Consider the following 15097-nt stretch of genomic DNA (forward strand, 5'->3'; position numbering starts at 1 on the left):
GGTGTTCCTTTTAGGTAATAACTATACAAGAATGTTTATGTGTGGTGCATTTAAACTCCCTGCTATGAGAGGTACACAGTAGATAATTAGTTTGTGTTTAGTCCAAATCAAAGGTGGAGTACTGATATCTATCAAAGCAAGTATGCCTAGGTTGTTTCTTTTAGTATGCGCTCTCTCTTGCTCTCTCCCTTTCTACTTTCTCTCTGCTCCCGCCCACCATAGTATTAGGAGCCTACATTAATGCTAATCCCATTCTGTGTAAATAATCATGTAATCAATTTATGTTGTGTAGCAAGAAGGTAAGGCTTTTGTTTTCCTGCATTAGTTTAAAGATAGCCCTGAAAATAAAGGAAAACAAAGATCATTTTGGCCCTTCATAAAAATCAGGATCTATGGAAAACAGGTCACTGAATTATTACTTGGAAGCAGGAAAATTGGTATTTTTCTGACTAGGACTTTGAGATGGTTTATACTGTTTTCTTTAATGATGTTGTATCATGACATCTTTGATAGCACCAAACTATTTGCTGTATTGAAACCTTTGTATATATCTATTGTGGTGATTTTTGTTTTCCCTGTCTTTAACGATCACAAATTTCTATTCTGCTGTAACAGCCATTTATTTTTGCTGCTGATTGTTAGCTCCTGCAGTCTAGAGCATGTTTGGAGAAAAAAGCATACTATTAACATGTTAAGACCCATGAATAATTTTACAGTGTAATCTGCAGGAAAAACACGTTAACAACATGGATGTCTGAAGCTGAATTTCCTGAAAAAAACCATAATGGAGATAGTGATATGGTTTAGTCAAACCAACATGCTACTTTGTGGTCCATCTGCTGATAAGATAGTGATACGGTTTAGCCAAACCAACATGCTACTTTGTGATCCATCTGCTGATAAGTACAATATAATAATGTATTTATTTTAAGCAAAATGTTCTAACAATAAAACTAACATGAATCATTTGCTAATTTCAGGGCTTGTAATGCAGCGTTTACGGCATTAGACCACTGTCAGGAAGCCATTGAAATAACCAGTGAAGATCATGTCATTCAGGTAGGGGGGAAACGTTAGCTATTTTGTAGTATTTTAGTTTTGCTGCCCATTAGAAGGCCATGTACAATGAACTGTCTTATTTCTGCATGCTGCACATTGGTGCCTGCTGAAATTTTAAGACCTTCTTCTTCAGTAACTTTACTTAGATTCTAATTTTCAGTAATGTTACATGTAGTAAAAACAGCATGAAATGTGCAGCAGAACTAGGTAACCTGTACAGTAGAGTTTTGTTCTCTTTCTGTGCCTTCTGGTAACAGTTTACGTATTGTCTTCTGTGTTCAGCTCATTGCATGAATAAAATGTTTCACCATTACATAGTATTTTTATATGAAATTATGATTTATATGAAATGGCTCTAGATGCATAACTTGTAACAATTTAGTAGCTATAGGTGAGTAATTAACCTTTAAATATGTTCTTTTTCATATTATCTTAAAGTACTTTTGTTTCGGCAGTATGTTAATCCAGCTTTTGAACGGATGATGGGGTATCCCAAGGGAGAGCTTATTGGCAAGGAACTTACTGAGCTACCAAAAAGTGATAAAAACTGTGCAGATCTCTTAGACAATATCAACACATTTATTAAAAAAGGAAAGGTAAGCAAATAAAATAAACCCATGCAAAATTGCTTTAAATTTCTACTCTGCTTCATTTTTAGTAGTATAGGTTTAAGAACACAAGATGTGGTTTTCATGGGTGTACATGTAAGACCAGAATTCTGCTTCTCAGATGTCTTAGAAGCACAACAGCCCACACCTCAGACAAGTGACTACTAGATTTCTTTAGCTTTGTTTTTAGGATCTGATTGAAATCCTTTACTGATCTGTTTGCTTAAGAGCAGTGTAAGAACATTTTCTGTGTTTCTGTTTTGCCTAGAGCCCATGGAGGTTTTGTTAGTTGGAATGTAGTAATTTGTCCTTCAGTCAGTCTCTCAGGTGGTTGCATCATCCAGCCAAAAGGTTTAACTGTTCTGTCACACTGCAGAGCCTTCACCACCTGCATGCTGTAAGCACCACAACATATTAGTACCCAGTGGGGTTTCGTTTTCTAACTGTAGTCAAAGTATCTGCAGTGCACTATGAACTCCTGTCACGATGGTGATGGGCCACAGAAGCACTACATTGTTCCTGGGGATATGCTCTCCTGACATATGCAGCACATGCAACAGTCTCTTATCCCATCTCCCAGAGGTTGCAGAAGTACATCTCACCCTTCCTTGTCTCACTCTTTGCTTCGTGAACTTTGGGGAGCTCTTGAACCTCTGAGTCACTTACAGCAATAATCAGAACTTTTGGGGGTCACTGCTGGAGCTGTTTGCAGGTTTGCTTTGGTTCATTAGCAGCACCTACAGGCCACTCTTGCTTTGCTCTTACTCATTTACATAGGCTGCCCAGATGCCAGCCCTGCCTACTCAGAGGCACCCTGTGTCTTCTGCATCCATCCGTCTTTGTGATGGAGAAGGTATCTGCGACCCATTTTCCAGCTTCATTCTACTCTATGGCTAAATAGTTCCTTCCTTAAAATCTTTTTTCTTTGAGTTGTTAAGGAGAACAATACCCTCTGCTTTATCTTCCTTTCTTTTTCAATCCATACTAGAGGATATCTTTTATCTCTGCATCAGCAGAGTGTTTGAGGATGGGGCATATATGGTTCTTGTTTAGCCTGCAGTCCTACTGATGCTCTCCTGTAGCAGTGGGAATGGAGGGAAAATGAGTGGCCAGTCAGAGAAACAGGCGTTTGCATGAGAGACCAGGATAAAAGATGCCATGAAGAAACTGTTTATTCCTTTTGCTGATCTAGAGCGCTTCAGATATTCATGGTCATGGGAAATGAGTCATGGAGTGAGAATAGGCTGTTGGTTACCTGAGATTAGTTGAAGGACATCCTTAGGTCAAGGGTTTCTGTGATTTTGCATATATATTGCTTGATGATTGGCAACTTCGAAGCTGAATGGTATTCAATGCAGAGTTTGGTTCATCTGCTTCCAGGGGAGATATCCTCTGGATGTGTTGCAGCCGGCATTGTTTGTAACCTTCAAAACAGATGATTGCTAAAGTTCTTTGTAAAAATTGTATATTCTCTCACAAGAGAAACATACTTCCATTGTCTGTATGTTAGGAAATGCCTATGAAAGGTGCTACTCTGTATTAATAAATTTTACACTTTTTAAAAAATACAACCAGAAATAATACATTATTATTTACTATGTAAGGATTATGTAATAATAAATGAACATTTGACTGCCAGCTGTGTATTCTTAGATGATGTCTCTGTTGTGTGTGTTTGCTTAGGAATGGCAAGGAGTTTACTATGCAAGAAGCAAAACAGGAGACAATATCCAACAGCATGTGAAGATAACACCTGTGATTGGTCAAGGAGGGTAACTTACTTGTCCAGAACATAATTGCTTTCTGCTTTTTAGGGCCTTCTCTCTGCTTTCCCCACCTGTAAGTTTAACATTAACCTCCATGTATTTAGTAGCAGGATGATGATGTAACTGCTGACTTCAAGTAGTCTGGAAAGAATAAGCAAAGTTGAGAAGGTCATGTCCATTTTAGTATCATCATTTGCTGACTAAAAGGACTGCAAAGTCATAACAATTAGTAGTGTTACTGCTATAGATACCTGCAAGTTGACATTTATGTTCATGTTATCAGGCATTTCTTTATGCAGTTACTCTACAGAATGGATCAGCAGCTGGGTAATATCTATGTGCGTGTTTGGATGTGCTCACACCTTTGCCATGTGGTATGGGCACATTGCCAGGTTCTGCTCCCAGATGTGCAGGTGAATGCCTGCAGGAGCAGAAGGATCAGGTGCAAAAACATAGCTGTGACACTGAAGAAGTGCTTGCCACCCAGTTGTCTGTTTGGTGTTGGATTTGGTACCTTGTTTCATGAGGGTTTGGAGACCTCTTCTTAAGAAAACAGCAGTATATCGCTTCACTTCTCTCTTTACCATTTGATATGGTAATGAGTGGTTATTTCTGTTGCTAGGAAAATAAGACACTTTGTGTCCCTCAAAAGGCTGCATTGCACCAATGAAAACAGCAAACAGGTATTGTATTCCTTTCATGTCGTAATTTTCATAGCTTTGAGTAAACTGATGTTTTTGGTTTAGAAATAATGTATTTTTCCAAGAGGAAGTGTCTGTATTGTCAATGAGATTCTCATCGATTGTTGGAGCAAGAAAATAACTTCATTTGCATGGGCTATTCTCCTTTTGTAGGACTGCTGAGTAGAGGAAGAATGGCTTTAATTTTTTGGAGTGTGGCTATGACAGTTGAGTCCATAATATTGTGAAGCAACATAGACCATAGTCCAAAGGGAGTTCAGGGGCTTTTTTCTAGAGCTGCTCTTACCAGTCTGTTCTGGTGTGTTCAGCTCTAATAATGACCTGTGTTTAGCTGTCACAAGGTTCACCAGTGGGTGAAGCGTGTAGCTTTCATGCAGGACCTGAGATATTGCGTCACAAGAACATGTTACAGAGGGGTGCAATCCACATCATAACCCAAGTAAAGCAGCAGAAGCAATCAACACCGGTCTCTGCAGGCCAGACATATCCACCCGAGCAGGTCCTACAACAAAGCTGGTGGCATGGGGAGCTGTTTGCTGTCATCTACTCCTGGTTCCCTCTCTCTTTGGATGTTTGGAAATTTGGAAATATCCAAAGCAAATGATCATATCACATGCTTTGCTTCAAAAATATTCCATTACATGGCTTGTAAAGTAAAGAAGTTTGGATTTCTGTGAGCAAAGGAGTGAAATCTATATTTAGCCTGTGATCTGTAGGGGTGAGATAGAAAGTTTGAAGCATAAGAAGTAGCTAGCAACAGTTTAGGCTGAGGATGTGTTTGGGAAACATAATGTGTTTCCATGTTCTTTCAGGGATCATGGGAAATAAAACAAGGGAATCTTGTTTTGTTTAGAATTTTAATGTTCTTTTATCTGTTTTGTGGGTAAAGATGCTTGTGCATAAAAGGTATTTAGAAACCACTACTGTTTCTAGTTCATCCTTCTTCAGTGTAATAATGGTGAATATTAACACCTTATGGGAAAACCTCTACTACTGGAAGAAGTTTGTAAGCGTTATTCTGTAAGATCTGGCTGTTGAAACCATGCCCCTTGCACAAGTTTTTTGTGGCTACAGGGAGCCAAGGGAGAAATCTGCATATGTTCTGGAAGAACTTTGAAGGTTGATCACTGAAAAACAAGGCTCGACATACTATAAACTGACATCATCTTTGAAGTAAAACATGGATTTTAGTGTTAGCAGCAAAGTACCATTTACTATAGCAGGATGTTTCAAAGTGCTCAGGCAGAGTGCAAGAGTTGTATAATAGAAGCAGTGCTAAAGTTACAGGTATTTCTTAGATACAAGCTGATTTTTTTTTTTTTTTCCCTAGAATGTACACACAGCTGAAAGGCTGGTACAGGGAAGTGTAGATATGATACTCTTAGTGTAAGATAATGAATACAGAACAGTTGCAAGCTTGAATCCATGTGTAAAATGCAACAGTAGGAATACAGATAAAAGTCCTTTTCCTTCCTGTTTTTCTTTACCCTCATTTTGGGACTGCCAAAGCCAGTAGTAAGTGTAAGAAATACATTTTAGCTGGGGACTTGTGTCCAAGGCCACATTCATGTTCTCTGTACTACTGGAAGTGTTGGAAAGCACCATCAATTCACATTTTTTTCTCACTGCTTCATGAGCACTTATCGGTAAAAAAGCATGGACATGGTGAGTTACAGGTCTGGGGAGCTCTACACATTTGGTCATCGCAGGGAATATGGCTTTTTACAAAAATGCAGATAGACATCACAAAGGTAAAAGACCACAGCCTAACAGGAAGGCATGGTCTGTAGAGGTTTAAGGTCCATTGCGGAAAAAAAACAAGGTGCAACCAACAGAACTAGGTAGTTCTTGTGTTTCAGTTCTGTGGTGGAAATATCTCCTGCCTGGAGTAGAGCACCAGGTGCTCTCTGATTGCATGTCAAATTCACAGCATTTCTTGGAATTTTGGGAGGCTTGGGGGTGGTTTTGGGTTCATCCTGGGTTTGTTTTGCTTTTCTCTTTTTTCTTTTCATTTTAGTTGGGCAGTGATAGTGACGTGAATATTTATTATATTCAAAAGACTCTTTACAATTATTTTGTAGCAGTAATCACTAATGAGATGTTACCAATCTTGATCAACATTTGGACACTGAAGTCTCCTAAAATCCATGCCAGAATGCTTGCAGTAATAGAACTTTTCCTGGCCTAAAAAAAAAAAACATTTTTCTCTTCAAGCCACAGATAATTCTTTACAGAGGAATAAAAAGAAATCAAATGAACTTTTAGTTACAGAGCAATAAAAACTGATGATCCAAATTTTAATGCAAATGTCTAATATTTCACATAATTATAAATGGCTTGATGTCAGCATTCAGACTCTGTGTGCAAACTTAGAAACACCCTTACATTGTTCTGCATTGTTCCACCTTAAAAAGGTGTAGAAGTGTTCTTTGTCAATACCAACAGCCTCCATAAGGGGTATCACAGCATGGTTAGAGATCACAGTGTAAGAAGCTTCATGGATCTCTGTGCCACATTTATCACATACAAAAATTAAGCATGTTAGATTTATGCATGGAAAAAAAAATATATCTGAGAGTCTATCAAGCATTCTTACAGTGAAGATTTATGAATAGGGATTGATTTTCATGTGACTGTTCCTGTGTGCTGAAGCCTAATGATTAATGCTGCCTTTGTCAATTTGAACCATGGCAGGATAGAGTCCAGTGTTTGCACATTCATAGTTTTACAACAGAGATGGTGTTTCTTCTCTTAAGAACATACTGGCCCAATATTAGCTGTGTAACTAGCCTCATAACATACCTTATGTGGCTTTTTCAGGTCATGCCTGCAGGAGGGATAATAGAAGTATTCAGAGTTCAATTATGATTTGTTATACTTTCTCAGTAGAAAACTTAAAGGACAGTAAGTAATGTTTTCTGCCAGTTGTGCAGCAGAGATATATGTGTAGGCTCTGGTTCAGGACCAGAACAAGTAGCTCAGATGCATTTTGTCATTGTACCATGTCTGATGAGCTTACTCGATTTTACTCTGTTTGGATGAGACCACTTATCTGAGTGTTCCTGCATGATTACAAGACAGGTGCTTAAGCTTTTAAAATCAGTTTTCCGGGGGAAGAAATGTTCCTTAGGCTCCAAATTTATATGGACCATGGGTGCAGGATTTCCCCTTCCATTTTTATTTTCCTTCTAATTCATTGCAGAAAGCCACTCTTAAATTTGGGGGTTTGGGTTCTTGGTTTTTTTTTTTTTGGGGTGGGAGGGTTGTTTGGTGGTTTGGTTTTTTTGGGGTTGGTTTCTTTTTTTTGCGGGGTGGGGGGAAGGAGGTTGGTTGGTTGGTTTGTTTTCCCTTTCCATTCTCTTCTCATTCACCCTCATCTCTCCTCCCATCAATAGCAAAAAGGAAAAAATGTGGAAGTTGCACAAGAATGAAGGAAAAGAGAATTTGTGTAATTCCTCACCACTTGCAACCATGATTTCATTCTTCCATGCAATCTAGTGCCTTGCTATAGGCAGGTGATGTATTTGGCCAGAGGAACCAATCACCATAGATTAGATTGTGATGTGTCATGAATAGTGTGTAAGTGCAGTGTCAAGCACTGAAGTTTATTCATCTGAAGTAAAGGGTATGTATATATTTGCTAGTGATTACAGGGAAAAGAGGGAATGGTTTTAGCCGTTTTCAGTGTCTTTGTTGGCTTTACCTAAATACATCATGTGCTAACTTTAGAGGGAAGGCTTGAGGAACTGGAAGCTCTGCTCAGTTTTCCTACTAACAGCAAAAAAACTTTCTTGTACCTGTGTAACGAAGGAACAGAATGAAGTGATTAGCAGATATTAAACTGTCATGTAATGGACAGACTGTGCTTTTTGGGTCTAGCAGGATGGAAAAACATGGAGAATTTATTCTGTGTTATTGTAGGCTAAGCAATAGGCATAAACTTCAAGATGATGGAAATACCCTATCCAGATACTAGGAAAGTTTGAACTATCTTTCAGTGGAGCTACCCAATATGTGTCAGAAGAACAAAGAATAAAGATTTTTTTAACTTTTCATTTCTGAGAATGTTTAAAAATTACTAGGAAATAAAGAAAGTCTTGATAAATGATACCTACTTCTACCCTTCAGTTGCTGGAGAGTGATTTCTGTAACTGAGTTTTTAGAAGTCCAATTTATCAGTCACCCATGAAAAGATGCATACAAAATTAAATAGTACTAAGAAAATGGTTTTTAAATTATTTTACAGAGGGCAAAAGTAAACTTACATGTTTGTGTGTGTGTGTGTGTATGTTTTATTTCTTGAATCTTTCAGGTTAATATGTAATTTGCACTTCAAACACTATCTAAAAATGAATGTAAGTTCTGTTGCAGGCACAAGCATTAAACAGCAACTTAGTACATAAAAGCACAATTGTATCTGTGATCTTCTGCATTGCATATCTGCTTACTTTCATATTATTTCTCTACGTCTGATTACACCTAAAGAAGAGTCTTTTCCAAACACTATTTTTTTAAATTGAACAGAAAATGCTGGATAAGGACAGTGTTGAACGTAGCCCTTTTAAAATATTTTTGTGTTCTTTTTCTTTACATATGTATTTCACTCTTCATGCATCTTCAGCTCTACAAGAGTCACCGTGATGAGAATTATACAGGAGACAATTCTCAGTCAGGTTAGAATTCTACCATTTACCTTCATACACCGCTGCACTTGAGGTCATGGCCAGGTTCTTTCCTGGTATGAAATGTTGTCTCTTCTCTCTGTCAAGTTAGTGGTCAGAGCAGATGGCCAGCGATGGATGCCAGCTGCTCTGATGTTGCACCATGAATTGGATTTGTAACCATCATTAATAATTCCATATCCTGTGCAGAGCTCTTCCCGTGCATTCGAAGTTAAGATGTATTGCTCTTCATTGTACTAAAACACTGTGTCAGATCCTGAAGCTGGTGTACCTTGGCACCTCTTTGTGTTTGAAATTAATGTAGAACTGTGCTGATTTGTGCCAGATCTGCCCTAGTGTTTTCAAGTTAGAACTTGTCAGCAGGTAACTGGTTTGGCTCCAGCACTGAACTAAGATAGTTGCCTGTAGAGCCAGGGTAAGAACTAGTCATGTCCAGTCAGCTCTGAGTCGTCACAGCATGTCTGAAGAACCTGTCTCCTGGGCAGGTTTGCTTGCTTGCAGGCAGTACATTCAAGCTCTCAGTAACTTCTGCAGATAGTTTTTGACTAAAGGTATAGAGCATAAGGGGATAATCTCTTCGTCTGTTGCTGTCTTATCTTTGGAATAACACTTTTTGCTGAAGAAGGTGGCACTAAAGGACGATTTTAAGCTTGTGATTCTAGCAATCTTGAGTCAGATGCTCACTGCTGTTTTATTCTGAGTGAACAGATTCTCATGCTCTCTTACCTTCTGGCACCTTGAGGTTCTTCCTGCTGTGAAACACTGGACAACATTGCTATGCAATGTCAGGCAGCTTCTGATTTTCGCACGAGAGGAGGATATAACATACCGATAGATGGGAAGTGACTGTTTGACATCCCCTACCTTTTCAAGCAGCATAAATGTTGGAGATCTTTGTGGTGCAAAATAATAATGGGCAGGGGGAAGAAGAGACAATATATACAATTTGCTGTTCTCATTTCCATGGCCATCAGAACTGATCCACGGTGTGTTAAACTGCTTGTTCCTGTGTCCTTGTAATAAATGCAATTTTACTTTCTCACTGCTTCCTTCAAAGAGGAAGTTGAGAACACCCATGATTAAGATGAAGGATGCTTGTAACTACTTAACACATTGTTACTAGTTTACTAATGTGCTTTACAGATAATGCGGGCATTTAGGTTTGCTTATTATAGTGACAGATTTCAACAAGACTGTGGACCCACATCCCACTGATGGCTACTGTGCAGTAAAGACAGGCAACCTTAGAGTCTTGTATGTGATGCAGGTTATCCTTCCCTGCTGTCCGTGGTTGTGTTCCAAGTGTAAATTCCCAGAGCCATGGGCATATACCAGTATGTGATGAGCGTAGAAAATACTCTGTGTGTATCGTGCTGCTTGTGATGGCTTGATTTGTAATAAATCTGATAGGGAGACATTAAGCTCACCAGGCAAAGGACATTTTTCTTATTTAGGCATTTAAATATTTTCAGCCAGAACTGTCAGGTGGCATGAAGCAGCCTCTATACCCCTGTGACTTTTCAGGTGGCAAAGTTTTAGACTTGCTAGTTGGTATTTAACATGAGGAGAGTTGTCTTGTCAGCTACTGCCACTCCCAGTTGTGTTTATGCAAAAATGTTTGCTCCCATTTAAGTGCTTTATGTTAAACTCCTCCAAATGTTACTGCAGGAAAGGGATTCGAAAGAGAAGTCCTATCAAATAAATAACTAAAATCATGTAACACACTTTAGTTATGCCCTGCTCTTAGGTGTCAACAGAGGAAAAGGCTTGCAGTTTCTCCAGTCTGGACTGCAACAGAATAAGAAAACTCAAGCTGTCCTGTAAATCTGAAATACAAACAGAAACTGTATATCAGTAATTCATAAGATGCATAACTTTTTAATTCTGGAGAACTGTATATTACCATTTTATTGTGCCAAAGACAGGGTGCATGTAACGTGTCTTCTAACAGTGTTATGCTAATTGGTCCTTATGTTGGGAGTATCAATTTTATAATATCTCTGATTCTTCACATGATGGTTATCTCTTTTTTGAAACCCTTCTGGGGTCTCTGATCTTGGAGTATCATTTCAGATACTCTGGGAACAGGTACTACACCTATTCTTGCAGAGATATGTAGATACGTGGTTGCTGTTTTTAAACACAAGGGAGAGTGTAATATTTTGGAGGAATTTTTTTTTTTTTTGAGGCTCTTTCCAGGCATTTCATCCCACTTTTGGAGTTGTCTGGATGTGATAATTTCTGGATGTGATAATTTCTCTTGCTTTAGCAAATGGCAGTTTCAAGAATGACAGCTTGGTGCGTAGTTAATTTTCACAGCAACTGAATTGATTGTTTATAATCATTCTCAGCATGTTGGATTTTTCTTACACACAGGGTACAAAAAATTATTGCAGTTAAAAGCAGAAGCTGTCAGAGTCTGAACTGTGCTTGGGCTGAAAGAGTGTAGAGGCTTTCATGGGAGATGATAATTTTTTCTTAATTGGCTAAATTTCTAGGCAGGTAAACTCAGGGTTGTTCAATGGTCAGTGAAGAACAAGAGGGACTTGCAGGAGGGGTTCAAGCCACCTGCCTGAGACATCTGTTCTAAAGCAGGATCTCTGACAACTACCTTAGACAAAGACAGCCTGAAAATTGCTGCTTTTAGGCAGTTAAACTTAGGTCAAGCGAGTCCCCTGTTCCACAGCATCTGGACTTCCTTGAGAAAACAGCTTTCCAGGCACTTCAGACAAAGTGATAGACAGTGCGTCCCTTGTTCTGATGTGCAGAGATTACAGTATTTCCCCCACTAATGCGGTATTGTTAAGGTCATTTAATGAGATGTTCAGAATTTTAGATGGAGGAGTCTCTGTAGAGGTCTTACTTGATGAATTTTTAAAGCTTTTGTTTTGTGTTTACAGAATCCCATTCCTTCAAATGCAAGAACAGAAGGAAAGACTCAATTGATGTTAAGTCCATAACATCTCAAAGTAGTGATGGTAAGAAAGTAAACTGTCCAGAATGACATTATAAATAAAGAATAGACTTGCCATAGGCAGTACAAATGTGGAATGAAAGAGGAGCCAGACAGATTCACATCTGATTAAAGAGATCACTCCATTTTTTTATAACTGCTATAAAATTTCTCTAGCATTATTTGCAAAACAGTTCCCAAACCTGAGTACCAGCGTCAATATACAATGCATGGCAGCATTCAGTGCCTTCAAGTTGAGGAGGAGTAGCTGTGCTGTGGGATAGGGGCAGCCTGCTAAAAGAGTGCATGGTGAAGCATTAACTCCACTTCTCTCAGAAAGCTGCAGCTTGTGCTCCTGAACCAGTACTTTTTTTTTCATTAGTGTGGGACATGAAGGGATCTATTGCTGCTGATAACTTGAGAGCAGTACTTCTGCTTCTGATCCCATTTGTAACTGCTTGCTGGGGCTGGGACAGTGATGGCAGAGATTTCTTTCTGCCCCAGTATGTAGTGAGAAAGCAGAGATTACAGGGAGCAGGAATGGTTTTTGTTACAGCAGCTGTATCACTGAGATGAGGGACATACTCTCACAGAAGGAGTCATCACTGACAGAGACTCATTGCAAAGGGCAAGTGGCAGGTACTGAGCATTAAGTATAATATAGCTTAAGTGTAGCTTCATTTCACTACAGCTGAAGTGAAGGATGGATGGAAAAACTGACAGCAGAAGTGAGGGGTAGCTGCAAAGGAGGTAGACAACAGTGCAAAAAATGAAACAGTAAAGCAAGAACTTGCAGAAAGGGAGATATAGGAGAAATGGGAGATGAGGCTGGATTTTGTTGTGCTGTTCCCCAATGGCAACCTTCTGCACTCTTCACGTGCTGTCACCTGATTTACACTCTGTGGCACTTAAACAGTGCTCTCTTTAACAGCAGCTCCAAGTTTACCAACCCGACGGTACTCTTCCATGGCAAGGATCCACTCAATGACAATAGAAGCTCCTATTACAAAGGTGAGCCCTGAGCACTACCTTTTCCACTGACTCGGAGTTCAGTTTCTCTCATAGGGAACGCTGTAGTTTGTGGCAGGACAGCTAGGGGTTTCATGCACCTTTTATTTAACAGAATAACTTAAATTATTTTTTTTCTTTAGTTTTCTTACTACTTTCTACATCTCATTCTAAATCCTAGCCAAAAGGAAGAATAATAAACAGGGGAAAGGGGTGTCCTTGCAAGAGGCACTGCTTGTGGCAGGAAGAGGACCCTGCTTTGTTGAGCCATGCATGTGTAGGAGGACATGTGCTTCCAGTCTCACCTTTGCTTTTACCATGGATATTTAAAAGATAGCATGAAGAGGAGGGAGCACCTACACCATATTCTGTCCTCCATTTTCCTGCAGTCTTTCCTTCACTATCCGTGCTGTACAGACTGCTGTCACAAAGCAGCTGCACATCACTTGTCCCACAAACCAAGGTGCCTGCCATCTCTGATTCTCAAAGTGGTTTTTTCCCCCTCTCCCCATCTTCTCTTCCTACCACCAAGCTCTTTACTTCCCAGCGCAACCTTCCTGCTAGAACAGCTGACAACTTTCCTTTTCCTTCTCCCCAAGCACACCCACAGATGCCTTCAGTGCACCCACAGCAGCTTCTGGTCGCTGCAGAAGAGAGCACTGGGGCTTTCTCCCTCAGTCCCTGCAGTCGTTGCTGCTGCTATGTCATTGCTGCATTCCCTCATTGCAGCTGAGACACAAGGTGGGAGGCAGAGAAGAGCTATCTTCTCCCGAAACCATAGCCCAGCTGTTTCTGCTCTCTGCACTTAGTTTTCACATTGATAAACTAAGGCTTTACATCCAGTATCAGGATATCTGAGTCACATCCAGGAGTCTGGTTGTTAGTTATTGTTGTTTTTTCCTCTAGATGCTGAATGATTGCTTCTGAGCAGCCCTGGCTATGCTGAGGGACTGGGACATGACTAGTTTTTGGACTACCCACCTGCCATTTTTTCAGATACCCCACCCCCTTCTGCTTTCACTTCCCAGGAGTTTCCCAGTTATAAATAGCAGATGGACACCAGGGAATCTGAGCACAAATTCACATTTTCAGAGTTGTACTTTAAGGGTTGAGGAAAAAACATAGCACTTCCTGAATGGGAAGTAGCATAATCAAGCCAAGGATGAAAATTTTCTAATAAGAAAAGACAAAAGTGCCATTCAGTCTTCCTCACCTGCCTCTTTAATCTGTTTTCAGGTTATTAACATAATTAATGCTGCCCAGGAAAACAGCCCCATCACAGTAGCAGAGGCCTTGGACAGGGTTCTGGAAATCCTGAGGACAACAGAACTTTACTCCCCTCAGCTAGGTACCAAAGATGAAGATCCTCACACAAGTGATCTTGTTGGAGGTCTGATGACTGTGAGTAAAATTAATAAAGATGAAATTACCACTACTAGTGCCCTACATTACAGTTCAATGCTCTGCTGTGATAAAACTTCACAAGCAATGGGAAGGGGACTCATAATTCATCACCATCTCACTTAAGTATTTTGGTCTTTCTACGAACAGTAGACCCCAAGATGTAGTCAGATATGGCCACGTTTCAGTCCATTCGGTGCATTCGTCCTCGTACATAAGTGAACACAGTTGCCACTGAAAACTGTATCATCCATTCTGATTTGTGTCAAGGAAATACTTTTTGGGAATCCTAGAAGCTTAGATGGGAATAGAGGGATTGCTCTACAGCTGGTCCAGTGTAAGGGGAAGGTTATTTTAATCAGGTTCTGACTTTGGTCCTGTAATAGCAGCAACACTGTCTGCCAGAGACAGATTGCCTAGATTTCATCAATGAATACTTGATTTTTTAACATACACTGAGCCAATCCTTGTCAAAATAATATAAAGAAAATGAAAAATAAGTTATAGTTGCTAATTTGAATGATGAAATCCTGCAGGTGCCAATGAAAGGGTCAAGGAGGGCAAAACACTGTATAGTTCATAATGTCCTTTCTGGAGATCTCAGACTAGTGCTCCTTGGATCCTTTCATGTCTGTTTTAAAAGAACTTAAAAAAAGGATGGTGCTTATAGTGCTACAATAGGAATAGTAGCTGAGGAAAAAGTGAATGTAGTGTTTTAGCAATTAATGATGGTTGCTCTGCCTAAAACTTACAGTAAATTTGCTTTTTCAGGATGGCTTGAGAAGACTGTCAGGAAATGAGTATGTGTTTTCTAAGAGTAAGCCACCATTTTAAATTTCCCTTTGCATATGTAACATCTTTGCTAAATGCTGGTAGCTAATGTGCAATAGGATGTCCATCTTTGGAAACAGTTCCTAAC

General features: G+C 39.6%; 1 protein-coding gene across 5 annotated transcripts in view; it reads left to right on the forward strand.

Moving 5' to 3' along the window:
* PDE8B (phosphodiesterase 8B) overlaps positions 1–15097 on the forward strand; it is an 80805-nt gene that overhangs the window by 55604 nt on the left and 10104 nt on the right. For 3 of the 5 annotated variants that reach the window (XM_061475729.1, XM_061475725.1, XM_061475727.1), the window contains exons 7-15: positions 981–1059; positions 1515–1655; positions 3351–3439; positions 4056–4116; positions 8756–8807; positions 11717–11794; positions 12701–12780; positions 14014–14178; positions 14950–14995. In XM_061475729.1, the coding sequence (XP_061331713.1) occupies positions 981–1059; positions 1515–1655; positions 3351–3439; positions 4056–4116; positions 8756–8807; positions 11717–11794; positions 12701–12780; positions 14014–14178; positions 14950–14995 (791 nt within the window). The remainder of the gene's footprint in view (positions 1–980; positions 1060–1514; positions 1656–3350; positions 3440–4055; positions 4117–8755; positions 8808–11716; positions 11795–12700; positions 12781–14013; positions 14179–14949; positions 14996–15097) is intronic. The other 2 variants (XM_061475728.1, XM_061475726.1) reach the window with 1 other exon arrangement.

The sequence above is a fragment of the Pezoporus flaviventris genome, unplaced genomic scaffold (genome assembly GCF_033815535.1).
Source record: "Pezoporus flaviventris isolate CSIRO_AGI_PZ_B2104156 unplaced genomic scaffold, CSIRO_AGI_Pfla_v1 ptg000090l, whole genome shotgun sequence".
In the NCBI taxonomy this organism is placed as follows: domain Eukaryota; kingdom Metazoa; phylum Chordata; class Aves; order Psittaciformes; family Psittacidae; genus Pezoporus; species Pezoporus flaviventris.